The sequence below is a fragment of the Vespa crabro genome, chromosome 7, assembly GCF_910589235.1.
Source record: "Vespa crabro chromosome 7, iyVesCrab1.2, whole genome shotgun sequence".
In the NCBI taxonomy this organism is placed as follows: domain Eukaryota; kingdom Metazoa; phylum Arthropoda; class Insecta; order Hymenoptera; family Vespidae; genus Vespa; species Vespa crabro.
This window is the reverse complement of record NC_060961.1, coordinates 182202-197700: the sequence shown is the minus strand read 5'-3', so window position 1 is coordinate 197700 and position 15499 is coordinate 182202. Positions and strand designations below refer to the sequence as shown.

The 15499-nt window shown below is 42.3% G+C and overlaps 3 protein-coding genes across 15 annotated transcripts in view; all 3 read left to right on the top strand.

The window, feature by feature from the left end:
- Nucleotides 1-181: 181 nt before the first annotated feature.
- LOC124425746 (annexin B11-like) lies at nt 182-3966 on the top strand. 9 transcript variants are annotated; one of them, XM_046966559.1, is made up of 10 exons: nt 331-811; nt 895-972; nt 1229-1292; nt 1761-1888; nt 2048-2224; nt 2288-2492; nt 2577-2729; nt 2830-3003; nt 3121-3302; nt 3383-3966. In XM_046966559.1, exons 2-10 carry the CDS (start codon nt 955-957, stop codon nt 3431-3433), a joined length of 1152 nt encoding a protein of 383 aa, XP_046822515.1. In that variant the 5' UTR covers nt 331-811; nt 895-954; the 3' UTR covers nt 3434-3966. The 9 variants fall into 9 exon arrangements, with proteins under 9 accessions (XP_046822513.1, XP_046822518.1, XP_046822514.1 ...); XM_046966557.1 differs by lacking the exon at nt 331-811 and adding an exon at nt 182-310 and having other exon boundaries at nt 1229-1888; XM_046966558.1 differs by having other exon boundaries at nt 322-496; nt 1229-1888.
- Nucleotides 3967-4099: 133 nt separating this feature from the next.
- On the top strand, nt 4100-11374 carry LOC124425739 (titin homolog). The gene is made up of 10 exons (XM_046966530.1): nt 4100-4657; nt 5663-6042; nt 6135-6357; nt 6454-6741; nt 6821-6948; nt 7046-7218; nt 7337-7709; nt 7807-8233; nt 8363-9042; nt 9289-11374. Exons 1-10 carry the CDS (start codon nt 4573-4575, stop codon nt 10816-10818), a joined length of 4287 nt encoding a protein of 1428 aa, XP_046822486.1. The 5' UTR covers nt 4100-4572; the 3' UTR covers nt 10819-11374.
- Nucleotides 11375-12271: 897 nt separating this feature from the next.
- Nucleotides 12272-15499, top strand: part of LOC124425695 (titin homolog) — a 43912-nt gene continuing 40684 nt past the window's right edge. For 2 of the 5 annotated variants that reach the window (XM_046966398.1, XM_046966400.1), the window contains exons 1-2: nt 12272-12403; nt 13168-13309. In XM_046966398.1, the coding sequence (XP_046822354.1) occupies nt 12391-12403; nt 13168-13309 (155 nt within the window). In that variant the 5' untranslated portion in view covers nt 12272-12390. Of the gene's footprint in view, nt 12404-13167; nt 13310-14880; nt 15018-15499 lie in introns of those variants that run through there. The other 3 variants (XM_046966399.1, XM_046966396.1, XM_046966397.1) reach the window with 3 other exon arrangements.

The window sequence follows — 15499 nt, the reverse complement described above, 5'->3', positions numbered from 1 at the left end:
GAAAAAAGGAAAAAAAAAGAAAAATATAACCTCCCTCTTTCGATCTAGTCTAAAATATTGAATCAAGTTAATTAAAACATTTACAAACGTTTGCTACATAACCTTCTCCTCATTTTTGTTATAATGTTAATCCAACGAGATACATCGAATGCGTCAGAGAGCAATGTTTTCAGTTAAGACAGTTCATTCAAGGTTAAGTACCTGAATGGTAGAATCGATATGTGAAATTGACTTTCACGACGTCGCGTCGGTACATCGACGTATCGACGATCGATACGAGTAACAACAACGTTCAGGGTTTCGTTCCTATGTAAATAAACAAGAGGATTTTTATTGTATCTCGTTTACTTACGATTAGAAATAATAATTTGAAATAGTAATTGCACAACTGTGAGCAATTCCGCTTTTCCCCCCACTCCACGCTAGCTACTACATTTCCTTCCGAGAATTCCTCTGACGTAGGATTGTATAACGGTTGTCTTCTTGCTTCGACGCGGTAGGTTAGTCATTATTTCGAGGTATTTTCTTCCCGTATGAATCGATTTTCCTTCATATTTGTGATTTACGTGCCAAAGCGATTCAATGGAAGTAACGCAGTAGACCCTCCAAAAGTGATTTACGCGTAGTATAAATGTATATTGAAGAAATTTACTTTGCTAGAGAGTGTTTAATAACATCATTGAGAGAAACGTGACGGTTAATCGTTGGGCGTTACCAAACATAGCTGCGTTTTTCTCCAAAGGAAGGGGACTTTAGTGGAAAGACCGACTCGTCTCCCTTTCTGCCTCTTATCAGGATTATTCTGACAAGTGTACAATACCGTTCGTTTCGACAGGATCATCCGTTTAACCGTTCATTTACCGTTATCTTTTTTTTTTGTCCTTTACCCGACAGATCATCCGCTGAACCGACCGCTTGAATCGAGGAAAGTCGGACAAAAAGAAACAGAACAAGATGAGCTACGGATATCAAGTGAGTGTATTCGTTCGTTGGATTTTCCAATTAATTTTCTCTTGCGTTTTTGCACCAGACGTATCATTTGTTTCTTTTTCTTTGAAATTAATCAACACGGATCAGCTCCGTCAATGGGCAAGAATTATACAGTTTTACATAGATGAAGAATAAAACATTTCACTCTGCCTTTATAATTCTTGATTTTATGCATGACATTGTTATTATAAAATATATCCAGCAGTTATATAAAATATATCTGTAACCGTTATCGAAGGGACCACCAGTGATCCAGTTTCCAGGACGTGGACCACCGCCGACGTCGTTTGGGGCTCCACCTGGTACACCCTCTGCCCCCGGTGCTCCGCCATATTCGCAAACCACTAACATAGGCTTTCCAAACGCAGCTCCAATTTCATTTGGCATGCCTCAACCCTATTCTCCATACGCTTCTTCACCTTATCCAGTGCAACCAAGTCATTCGAGTCCGGCTAATGTATCAAGCGCTATGAGTTCCTCTCAGTTCCCGCAACAGATGCCCTATCCTTCTTCTCAGCACCAACAAATGCCCTATCCTTCTTCTCAGCACCAACAAATGCCCTATCCTCCTCAGCAGCAACCGAATGTATATCCTTCTCAGGCAACGTCTTATCCGCCGTCTTCTTCTATGCCCGAATCTTCTTCTTATCGGCAACAACAACGAAATTCTGTTTACCCTAATCTTCCGCGTGAACAAAATGCACATTGCTTCGGAGATAGAAATTCGTCTTCTTTGTCGAATCCTAATATGCCATTGTCATCTAATTCAGCACCATACCCTGGTGGCAGCTATCACGGGGGGCAGGGGTTAGGAAATTCATACTCCCCTTATGGCGCTAATTCGCATTTGGCTTCCGGTCGTGTTGCCCCAGCCCCCCGGAGCTGCAATGCGAGTAAGGTGAGATTGATATTGTTTATCAGGATATGCGTGACAAATATAGGGTATAATGGATCAAATGACATTGAATGCAACGGCTTTTGCTCTTTCTTCTTTCTCATTTCATTTATCGTTGCATGGTACAAAGTTCTCTTATCCATGCGTATCTTTGTATTTCAGTTGTCACCCACGGTGGTACCTTATAATGGCTTTGACGCCAGAGCTGACGCGGAAGTTATAAGAAAGGCTATGAAAGGATTTGGTACGGATGAAAAGGCCATTATCAATGTTCTTGCCAATCGAAGTAACTTGCAGCGACAAGAAATTGCATCTCAATTTAAAACGCTTTATGGAAAAGTAAGTTAATATATAAATAATCTGAATATAATTTATGGTGATTTAACGTGCCTTATTTCTTAGGATATGATAAAGGATTTGAAATCGGAATTGTCTGGAAACTTTGAGAAATTAATTCTTGCTATGATGATGCCACTACCGCAATTCTATGCCAAAGAACTACACGATGCCATGTCTGGTATCGGTACGGACGAATGCGTGCTTATTGAAATATTATGTACAATGTCGAATCATGAAATACGTGTTATCAAAGAAGCTTACGAAGCTAGTAAGTTATTTCTTATAGTCATCTTCATACCTTCAATTGTGTTATTCCTTTGAGTATTCATCGAATATTAATATTAATTTCTAGTGTACTGTAGAAATTTAGAAGATGATTTAAGATCGGATACGTCTGGAAATTTCAAACGTTTAATGGTCTCATTGTGCTGTGCCAATAGAGATGAATCATTCGACGTAGACCCAGCTAGTGCAATGGAAGATGCAAAAGTTCTTCTACAAGCTGGTATGTGAACTTTTGCCAATATCAATGGATTAGAGTAAACATTGTTTTTTCTTCTTGAAATGATCAAACTAGAGTTTAAACGTGCCTTCGTTGCATATAGGCGAACTCCGATTTGGAACTGACGAATCGATGTTTAACGCGATCCTCGTTCAGAGAAATGTACCACAACTGAAACAAATTTTCCGAGAGTATGAAGGTATAACTGGTCATACTATAGAAACTGCTATAGAAAATGAATTTTCAGGGGACATTAAAAAAGGTCTCCTTGCTATTGGTACGTATTTTTAATAACCATTTATTTCATCATTCTTAAATATTCTTTTCTTTTTTTCTTTATATTTCTTTATATTTTTAATGACAACCTATGTATTATTATTATTATTCGAAATAGTAAAATGTGTGAACAACAGAGCTGCCTTTTTTGCCGAACAACTGTACAAAAGTATGAAAGGATTGGGAACGGACGACACTCGTCTCATCAGATTGGTCGTCACGCGTTCCGAGGTTGACATGGGAGAAATAAAAGAAGCCTTTAAGGAAGAGTATAATGAATCACTAGAGGATTTCATATCCGTTAGTAATCTTTTTAATTTTTTTCTTTTTTTTTTTTACGTATCTTACATAAAAATGTTTAATTTTTATTACTGTTGCAGGGTGATTGTTCTGGACATTACAAGAAATGTCTCTTAGCTCTTGTGTCCTAAATCTCCAATTCCATGGAAATAGATTAGTTAAACTTTTCGTATTTACCAATTACAAAGTTTCACAAATATATTTCGGCTTTCTCCAAATATTTATAATATTTGTACAAAATTGAAATGAACGTGATGTTCCTATGCGCATTAATCTATAAAAGAATACGAAAAGTGATAATATTCTTATACGTTAAAGTTACAAGCTATGCCAATTTTCCTAATGAATCTTTACAAAAAGTCATAGATCTTGCTTGTTTGTCGAATTGGATCTGTAATATTGATTATTAATATTTTATTTTTATAAAACTACTCGTGCGAAGAAGAAGAAAGAAATATCCTACGAACATTATTATTTTATATATACTTATACATATACGTATGCATATATTTTATATTTACATAATACGTGCAGGTATATTCTCTGTTTTATATATATATATATATATATATACATATAGCATTTACATAATATGTACGTTTATTATGTAAATGAATTGTAAAAGAAGACATATATTATAACAAATAAAAATGGCCTTAATATACGATGAAAGTTTCAATCGATGAAAATATATCAACAAGTGTATTAGATGCGAGAAAAGTCGTGGAAAATCGGGGAGAAAGAAGAATTAAAGGGAAAGAGAGAAAAGAAGGGGAGGTGTAGGAACGGAATAAAGATAGACGTGGAAGAAGTCGAAAGATTCTGGCGTCGCCACGATCGTCGATTACGAGGAGGTCCGGCAGTGCCGCACCGAGCCTCAAGCTATATCGAGCTGAGTCTCTTTCACCCATTCTCTCTCTCTCTCTCTCTCTCTCTCTCTCCCCCTCCCTCTGTGACTGTCCCTCACTCCATGTCTCTTTCTTTCTCCATCTATCTATCTATCTTCGATTCGGTCAAGATCGAAGGACGGAGCGGGCTCCTTATTTTTTTTTTCATCTTTCGAATCCTCCGGTAGGCGCCCTCTTATCTTCCTTCCTTCGCCGTTCGATGAACGCGGAAGCGAGCGTTAATTCTATCGTCTCTTCCGATCGTGATCTTTGAGCATCGAGCTTTTAGCACCGATAACGCCGGGAAAAGTTCGAAACCCTGGCCAGAAAAAGCGCGCTCGTCGAGCCACGCTCGACGCGGAAAAAGAAGAGGAAGTACGATCATGGGGAACGCAACTACAAAGAGACACTATTCCAAGAGCATCTCTCTAGCGAGCTCGTCCAAAAGACCACGTTGGGATGGACCAGGTAGACCCGTACATTTCAGCAAGCGATCAACGGACTCGTTCGTTCCATCAACTTTTCAAACTGGCTGATTGCTCGTGTCAATTGATATAACAGGACTAGAGTGGAAAGTTATAAAGAAAGTTGTTTTCTCTTCTTTATCTTTTCTTTCTTTTTTTCTTTCTTTCTTTTTTTTTTTTCTTTTTTGTGCCCGTGCAAGTAAATTTCCCATTCGTGGGCCTCAAGATTCGATCGGCTATTGTCTATTTATTTATCATGAAATCTTTCGAGGATCTAAAATTAACTAGCGTGATTCGAGGATGTTTATTTTAACGATGGGTAGCTATCCGTCTAACGCATGGGGCGAGTACGAATATATAAGGTCGACTTGACGTATCGCTTCGTATTCGATTATTGTGCAATCGTAGCTTTTGAAGAGCCATCAAGCACATACTAGAAATTCCAAGATTTAATGCCAATTTGGAATATTCTCAGGAAACGATAAGAAAGAAATAAAAGAATCGATTTACACAAGGTCGCTATAACGAGGCAAACGATTGAGGTCAGATAATCGTAACGAGAATAGCATTAGATCAGTATAGAAATCGATACGCGAGAACTATGCTGTAGGAGAGGATCGTAGACGGAACGTGTTGGTGTTCGATGTCGGTTTAGCTCCTCTCGCATAAGCTAGGCGGTGGTCTAGCGACCCTCGGCTTGCCAAACGTTTCACATTTTATTTTAGGAACGCCACGTGCAAACCTGTGTTAGAGATCGGCTATTCTACGCGACAAGCACGTAAGCATCGTTCTGGCATGCGCGGACGATCCTCCTTTTCTCTCCGAAACTTTGCATTAATTTTCAAACATTTTCATACTTTTCATTAATGAAGCGTTGGGTTCGACCACGTTTAGGGATCGCACGTTTAGATCCCATGAAAAATTTCTGTTCGTTAATCGTTAATTTATTATTACTTGATAGTTGTCAGTTGAAAATTATAGAATAAACGCACGTACGATTTATTGTCAGGATTGCCAGCACCTCCGGGCAAGCCAATTCTTATACCAGGAACGGACGATACGCAACCGGACGTCGTTGGAATACGTTGGGAACGATCGCCCAGTAACGGCGGATCGGCCATCGTAGGTTATTTGGTTGAACATCGGCGAATGGGTTCGGCTCATTGGGTGCGTAGCAAGCCCGGGCTCTGCACTTTTCCGGAACTAACGTTGAGCGGTCTTGAGCCAGGATGGCGTTACCAGTTCAGGGTCAGAGCACAGAACGCGGTGGGTCTGTCGGCTCCTAGCGAACTGTCGGATCCCTTGACGGTAACGTTGCAACGAGCCGCTGCGTCAGCCCCCCTGTTCGACCTCGAACTCGGCGATTTGATCGCCTTGGAGAACGAACAGGTGTGTTGCATTCTGTTAAAAGTAACTCCGTCCTTTGGAGGCATACAAATGTCCACGAACTTCTCCCCATGGAAAGTAAAATATATTTTTAGGCGGAATTCGTAGTGAGATTTACGGGAACTCCCTTGCCGAAGATTTCTTGGTTCAAGGACGGCTTTGAAATTTTTAGCAGTAGACGAACGAGGATCTTAACGGAAAATGGAAAAAGTGTATTACTTATTCATCAGACAGCTCTCAACGACGAGGGTGAAATCAAGTGTACCGCAACGAATAGAGCTGGCCACGTTAGTACCAAGGCCAGACTGATTCTCGAAGGTTAGTGGGTTATCGAAGGTGACGAATCAAGCTTTTGTAAGACGCGCTTTATGATTAAAAATGGGACGCATCGTGATTTATCTCGCATACTCTCAGCGTTTCCAAAGATACGACTACCGAGGCAGTACGAGGACGGTCTCCTTTTCGAACAGGACGAAACTATCAGATTGAAGGTATCTTTAGCTGGAAGACCACCACCTACGGTCGCTTGGTTTCACGATGGAGAACCTCTTTCTCAGGACACGCGGCATATATTCGAAACTATGGACGGAGAATCGGTTTTAAAAATACCAGACGCAAAGCGATTCGACAGAGGGGAGTACACGGTAAAGGCTAGAAACAAACTTGGCGAGGATTCATCCTCCTTTCTCGTTACCGTTACAGGTTGGTTTACGCTATGAAAAAAGTTGCTGGATCTTCTCTCAGGACTTTTCTCAAAGTTTTCCTATTGTTTTCCTCATAGATCGACCAGCTGCACCTGGAAAGGTAAACGTCACGATGACTTTGGGCAGATCCGTCACGCTATCTTGGAAAGAACCGGAGGACGATGGTGGTTGTAAGATCGGTACTTACATCGTCGAATATTATAGAGTAAGGAAACGGCCTGCGACTCGTTTAGTATTTACTCATTCTCTGTTTCCTCGTTTTTGAAATAATTCAACAATGACACACATACGTGCGATCTTAGATCGGTTGGGAGGTATGGTTGAAAGCAACCACGAGCCGTCAGACCGCAGCAACGCTGACCGAATTGCTCGAAGGCTCGGAATACAGATTTCGGGTAAAAGCCGAGAATCCATATGGGGTGAGCGATCCGAGCGAAGAAAGCGACATCATCTTCATTCCAGATTTAAATAAAGGGTAGGAACCGAACGAATCGAATGTCCGATAGGATGGTCGATCAGCGTTAAATCGATCATCGTTCGGGATCGTTTAACGAAAAACAATTGAAATAACGAAATTGTCGGGTGCGAATTAGGGCAACGTCGCCGCAATTAACTGGAAAGTCTCAGAGCCAAAGAGAGATCAGTCGGTCGCGTGGCGATAAACGCGAGGTTAGTTTCATCGAGCCAGCTCCGAGGAGCAGAAGCCTTACGAGAGAAGAAGCAGGGACAAACGGGCAATCTCCTTTCGGAGGACGATCCTCGTCGGCACAAAGATTGTCGATGGAAAGATCATCGAGAGTCGACAGTAGAGTCACCTTCGGTCCAGACACCACGATACACGTTGAAAGAACCGTACCGCCTGTACCACCGGCTAGATCGAGAGATCATTCCAAATACGAAAATCGATCGGAGAGTCGTACGATACGACAGGATGTTACCTCTGGGAAAATTAACAACGAATTGCAGGTATCGTCGATTACGATTGTTATCAAGATAAATAAATATATTTGATCGCGTCTGATTACTCGTAGTACGTGTCATCGCATTATTGATTATTATTTAGGAAGGCTCGGAGATTAAAAAAAGAGCAACGTCCCCGACAGTTTCAGTTGCCGTTGAAACGAAGAAAAGACCAACGTCACCGACGTCCTACGACAACATAGCGACGACGATCTCAGCATCGCCTAGGATCGATTCGATCGGTCGTCCTTCGTCACTGTCGAGAGAAAGAAGTTTGTCCCCCCTTTCGTTGTCTCTAACTCGAGAGAATCTCGAGGAAAAGAGTAATGGGTCGCGCTCCCCGCTTCTCCGGCCTATATCAATTTTGAAGAAGCAAAATGGTTTGACCGATGACGCCGATGCGATGCAATTGGCGGCATCGCCTAGAGAGAACAACGACATATTGCACGATAGTTCAGAATTCATGTTGGTCCTATATCCGAAGGATGAAGCCGAGAACAAGGATGATAATAAAGGATTGGATTTGACAGGTTAACATTTTTAACGGAATAAACCTGTTAATTCGAATAACATCGAAATCTTAATCTATTGAACCGTTTAACTTGATTTAACGGTTATCCCCGTATATACATTGGATATACATTGATGTGTTCTTTTAGGAGGAGGTACGACGGAGGTGTTAGAAGACGAGAAGGATTTGGTACCGCCGCCAATGTCTCTGTCTCTTCCCGAATTGTTCAGTAGAGAACACGAAGTGATAGAGATAATGCGCGAGGCGGTAAGCTCTACGGAAATGTTACACGAACGTGCCATGGAACGTTTCTATAAAGCCATGGAAGCTGCGAAAGAGTCGGAAAGCGCGAAGAGAAAGGAAGCATTGGAGAGAAAAACCGGAGAACTGGCTTCCATCGTGAGACAGGACTTGGAAATGGGAGGAGCTTGGAAAACCGTGAAAACGTCCTCGGCTCTTCGAAGAAAGCTATCCAATTCTGGTGATGGAGCAGTACAAAGTCTGATCTCCTCTTGGCAAGCTAAGAAAACTCGCAGAAGATTAAGCGAGGGTCAGGTCGAGGGGGTTTACAAACCTATGAAGCTTCTTTCGCCGTTGCTGTTACCGGACGTCGAGGCTAGATCCGATCCTAATCTACCTACCGTCGAAGAGACCATAACTGCAAGACCTTGGAGGAGGAGCAGCGACGAGGAGGGAGCTGAACGTCTGCGCAGATGGCACGAAACCAACGTGCCTTTGCTCGAGGAAACTTTGGTAGAGAAATCGATAGGCTTGGGAGTCGACTCGGGAGTTGATTCCACCAATCGGACGATTTCTCCGTTTCAAGAGGTGTGTCGATTTCAGAGTCTGTTTTATCGCTAATGTCGATAAAACAATACGGCGTGACTTTGAAACGAATCGACGAACTTTCGAACGAATGCTTTTCGCAAAGTCGTCGTGCTTTTTCAAAGTCATCCATAGTATAAAAAGTAACAAGGTATTTTTATTAATCTAATGTAACATCTGTGTGTGTCCATATATATGTATATATATATATATATATATATATATATATATATATATATATATATATAGGTCGCGTCGGATAAGCAAGATCAAAAGGACGAGCGAGTGCAGGAAGAGAAAGAGGAGGAGGAGGAGGAGGAGGAAAGTGTCGAGACGTCGGAAGAATCGTCCGAAGAAATGAGCAGCGCCGATAGCGAAGATTTGAAAAATTTGAAGCAAAGAATTTTGTCGAGACAAGTTATGGAAGAGGAAGATACGTATCATCCGAGAGGTAGACCAATCCCGCACTTCGATAGCTTTGACAAGCCACATTTTACCGAATACGGCTTCGAGGCTTCGATCGCGAATGATTCGACGGTTCCATCGATTTGGATTCAACCACCCTTGTCACCTACGAACGTTCAACCGAAGTCGATCCTGAAGAAACCCAAGGAAGATGGTAATCTACGAACGAACGAATTTGGCAAAGCCGTACCACCTGACAAACCGATAAGAAAAGTACCACCCGTTAGACAAGAGGAAGCGTCGAATCCGAGGGAACTTAATTTGGCTGATACTAGCGAGTATTACGATACGATGAAACCCGGCGTCATGTCGGAATCAGATACCGATAGCGTTTTATCGGCCGGAGAAGCGGCTAAGAATCGCAGAATACAAGCTAAAATGCGTTCGGCAACGCCCGAAGAGGAGACTTCGAACGAAGCCGACGTCGAAGCAAGAATGGCAGTCGTCAGTCATTACACCGAGATCGTACGTGAACATTCGTCGAGCCATAGTACGAGGATTCAGGAGGAGAGTACCTCGAGACGAGGCTCCTTCTCGGAGTATCGAAGAAACGAAGGACCGAGTAAGAACAAAGTATCCGATATTGTGACGAGCAAACAGATTCGAGGGAACGAAGAAGCATCGTCCGGTGGCGAAGCGATCGGTAGAAGAAAGAATAGCGTTGGATCGCGTGGCACGACCCCTTCTAGAGACACGAGGCTGGTCAAAGAGAGGAGAGAGAGCAGAGCTTCTTCGAGAACAAGATCGCCAAGTTCTAGATCGAGGAACGTTTCCGTCGAAAGAGGCACTAATTCGAGATCGTCTTCGAAAAGCCGAGTACGCGATCCGTCACGAGAAAGAAGCGATCGAGCAGGATCGAGGACAACGTCGGAGGAACGAGCATTCGCTAGAGAGAGATCCGTCGATCGAAGCTCACGAAATACAAAAGGTACCTCGAGATCGAGCTCGCGAGACAGGCAAAGGGCAACTACACCGGCCGAACTTAAGATCGAACGTTTGCAAAGGGCATTGGAGAGCAAAAAATACAGAGCTCAGAATAGAACTCGATCGGATATCGATAAATATTATCCGGACTCGTCTTCGACCGATCGTGCCAATGACAAACGTCTTGCGCTTCAAGCTCGGAAGACGGTAAAGTCTACGGTCAATTATATAACCGACCTGACGCTTCTGATGGCCGCCGTTTACGTTTATCTCTTCAAGAAGGAGACTATGGCGATACCCTTTATCGCCCTTCTTCTTTACAGGCGTATCCAAGAAGGCATTCGCGAGCGTATATCGGGACGTTGGTGGTCCTCCAAACGCAAGCACTGACCAATTAGAATGTTCGCGATATCGCGGATCGTAGGATCATTTCGTTTATTTCTTGGTAGGGGATGGATTGTTTATCCTATAAATCGAATGAAAGGTGGCGCGGTAGAAGAGTATTTTTTACGTACCTAATGGAGAGCTCCTTCGTATTAATCATTGTTTCTCTCTTTCTCTAATATGTCCGTCTAACAAATCTTTATTATCTTTCAGTTTACATCGCGCGAACGATAGTCTCTATTTTATACGCGTTAATCGGTCCTATTTCGCTCTCTAGTCCAACTTTCGACTTTGCGGTCGTTTAAAGGAACAGACGGAAGAGACGAACGCGTCATTTTGTCACGAAATTATATCTTATTTGTATGCTTTATGAGGAAATACCTAGGTAAGAGTATATAAAAATTATTACTACCTAAGAAAATATATGTAATTTATAAAACAAAAAGTCGTTTTATTATTACGACATTATATCTTTATCTTTCGCCGATGCCACGATCATCGTTGTTCATTCTTAATATTCTTATTGTCTATTTAAAATTTCAATAAACGTGTACGTACGTTACTTTCGTTATTTTCAACCAGCGCCAATCTTTTCGATCAAACGAATGTTCCTGGAAGGAAAATCTTTGATACGATGTAATTACTTTTTCTTTTCTCTTTTCTATCTGCCGAGCAGATAGAAAATTGTGCCGAGCAAGAGTCTATAAAAATCTCACGTCTTCTTAACTTCTTCCTTTTGGGTATCCAATAATTCGCCCGGTCATTCGCGTTGAGAACGAACTCCAATAGCGGCATGTCTGAACATTCTAAAATTGTTATGGACATTTGGGGATCCGAAATAATACTCCTACGTTGCCATTGGGTTGCGTCGCGACGAGAGTTGTTTCTTTTTCTTTTTTTTCTTTTTTTTTTTTTGCTACCAAAACGATCTCTCGGTCGGAACCGAATAATTTATATATTATAATTGGTTAGAAATAAAGGATAATAAATATTTCAAGCGATTGGCGTGTAATAATTATGTAGCAGCTATGGGCGACATGGAAAGGATTTTTGAAAGGACGTCTACGTAAACGGGCCGTCCCGTGATATGCATTTTCGAACGGGGAAAGTGCTAAAGCCCGGAGAGTAGGAGAGCGAAGCGATACGGATATAGGCAAAGTTTAAAGAGAAAAAGAAGGAAAATGTTGCGTTGATATTAGGGAAAGGAGGAAAGGCCGCGACCGCGCCGCCACTGGCAAGTTACATCAGAGAAATGCGGGATCCACGTACGGCGCATGTGCGCGTTTCGTTAAAACGACGAAGCCGAGAGTACTGTCTCCGATTTTAGATCGGAGCAGGGTCTCCTGCCGTTGAATTTCGTGGCGTGCTGCGTGTCTCGGGTCAGCAGACGTTCGGTGCAAGAGGAGAAGAAGAGAGACTACTGCTGTTGCTGTTGCTCTGCCGTTGCCGATGCTGCTAGTGGCGGTGGTGGTGCGCCGGTGGTTCGACTCGACCGAGAGACCGAGGACAGGTAGTTCCTCCGCGATAAACGAGTGATGTCAATGCGAGGACGAGCCGGTCCTCGTAACGCTCAACGTAATGACTCTAACAGGTAAGATCTGTAAAAGTTCTTTCTGATCTTTCTGACATTGCGCGACAAGAATATTGACGCTTCTTGCGCCAAGATAGTCGGAAAAATTCACTTGGATGTCACGCTTCGCCGGAATGCTTGGAATAATTTACAAAACACAAGCATATCTAATTTTACCCGGCAATGATCTATAGACGAATATCTGATTGTAAATAAATGCGAGCTTTTTCCGTTAAATCATACAGTATACCGGTAGCCAATGAAAATTTGCGAGAAAGACGAATAATCGTGAACGACGATCGCTATCGAAAGTTCGATGTATTTATTTACAGGCTCGGTTTGCGTGCCGTCGGTGTTCACGACTAAAATTCCGCGGCAGAGGATCGCGCAGCCGTGAAATTTCGGGAAAGAAAATCATCTTCTCGCGAAAGATACGGCCGTAAAATTTGGAGAACGTCTCGCTTTATTCTCTCTCTCTCCCCTTCTCTCTCTCTCTCTCTCTCCCCCCCCCCCTCTTCCTCTTTTTATCGTGCTTTCTCTCTACGTATCTATATTTATGCTACAGTTTTGCACGTAGATACTGCCACACGTAGACTATTTTGCGGACCACGTGAGTCTTAAAATATCAGGTAGTTCTCGAATAATGAATTTCCTCAAAGCAATACCGAGAGCGCATTATCTTTGGTCGATTCATCCGATCGTACGACAAACGCAAGAAATATCAAGAAGATTCTTGCGTAAAATGTTTTTCAATAATTGGCATTCTTTCTTTTTTTCCTTTTCAGATGGTACATCTAAAATCCAAATAGCACCACGATGGGAGGAGGAAGATCGAATCCTGGCGGTGCAAGGTCGCGCCGGCGAGGATATCGTCGTTCAATTGAAACTGAGATCTACGGACGATACGGACGATTTGCAACTGGAGTTGTAAGAGCCAATGTCTATTATATTCCAATGGTATCTCCTGCGATTACGCGTTATCGTTCATTCTGGACTATTGGCCCTAATTTCTAATGTAAAACCTTGAAACGTGCCAAGGATCAAACGCGGTTTATTTTTGTCCGTCGCGTGTTTAATTTTCGCAAAGAACGGAATTATATTCGTCGTACGATCCTAGAAACGACACTTTTGCATATATATACTATATACTTTTGCATATATACTATACATACTCGTATATTCGCGGTAGCGTTCCAATGCCAGGGTCGTAGATCTCGGCGGTATCTCCTTGCTCCGACACCGGGGGTATCGAGTTTTCCTCTAATTGCGCTAAATCCTAGTTTTGTCTAATTGCGAGACGGCAAAGAATTTCACTCCGGTATTCACTTTTCGTTTCGCCTATTTCTAGAACACAGAGTTATGATCTCATCCAGCCTCGTAGCTTAAATAAGACGAGAAGGGTGACCGGATGAACGATCGCCGCATCGCGTGCCTTCGATTTGGCCATCGAAGATTAGGTGGCGACGATCGGAAAAGTTGAATGAAAAGAATCTTGGTCCCTGACCATTCGCACGCGATCTCGCTGTGCGTCTTTCTCTCTCTCACTCTCTCATCGTGATCGGAGCATCGCGTCTCCGTGGAGGGAAAATTTAATGGTGATTCGATGATGTCATTTTATGTTTCTTTTCCTAATTTTTTTCTTTGTTTTTCTTTTTATTTAGTCTCCCCCTCTATTCATTCTGACCGTCTATTTTTGTTACTTCATTCGTTCGCTTTTCCCTTTCTATCCGTTTGTCTGTATTTCTTTCTTCCTTTCTAATTGTAACCGTCCCACCATTATGTCGCTTTCGACTTGGCACGAGCTAAATTCGACCGAGCTCGAGATTTTCGCGAAATGACGGAAGAGGCGCTCTAAACCTATTCGTCTAGTCTCCTACTCTAGTCTATATAATCAAAAAGGAAGCAATCGTGGAGGTGGAAAATCGGGTAGAGACTATCCGCGGCTGCCAACTCGCTATCAGTCTTTCGAGGGAGCGTCGCGACGATCGACGAGCGTCGAGCGGAATAAGGAAAATCGTTAATACACCCTTCGATAATCTAAATTAACGTTGTCGTCGATATTTAACGACTTACGTCGACAAATATCTCGATAGCTCGATCGCTCGGCGATCGGCGCCACCCTCCTCCGCTCGATTTCACCCTTCTCCCAACTTTACTTCGATTATCCTCCTCTTCCCCTCTTTATTCGATCTACGCGTAACATTACGCTCATAAATTTGTGAATTTGTAAATTTCGACGCGTTCGATCTTAAATTTTTCGAAAACATACGATCTCCATATAAATGTCGATGACACTCGCGGAGCAGAGTGTAGTCGTGTCGATCGAAATATCGATGAATGCCCGTAGGCTTTCTAGAGACTATCATCGAAATCGCGTTTTAAATAGAAAAGGATGTCTATAGAGATGTCTCGAGGAAGAGCTATCCTTTCGACGATGTTATATTGTCAATTAGTGTTTCTCGCGCGTCTTACGAGTTGAAACCGTGAATATATTAAATTCGATGGATGAATTTGGTGCGCTTTCATTTAAAAACTGATCGAATCTATGTTCGATAATGGGAAGCGATTGTTGTAAGTGCGCCGATGGTAATGGCAAACCTGTCAGAGGAACTTCCTCCGATGGCTCGGGATACCGGTATGATAATCGCATGACTTATTGCATGAACGAGACACAAAATAAACACCTAATAAATCACACGAGATTAAATATTTAATTATGTCGTTGTTTACCACTCAAAGATTACGGCTATGATCGAAACGCGATCACGAGTGTAAAATCGTTTTTGCGTTCTGAGTTTGCGTTCTGCCAAGTACTTACATAAATACACGCCCGCGCAAAATGCACGTCAAACGGCACGGGGAATATATTTCTTCTTACCTATTAAGTATTATACGATCGAATATCGGAATTCTTTCACTCTAGAGAAGTATATGATATGACTATGACGTCGGGTAGACGTTTAGAGTTTGGTCACTAGATTAGGTATTGTCTCGTAATGATTCTTAAACGATCGCGCATATGATACGATACCGAACTGATCGTTCATTTTCATCGAATAAAATCGTTCGAACGCTATTCTATTCGTTTTTAAATAAAAATTCCCTAGCGGTCTACAT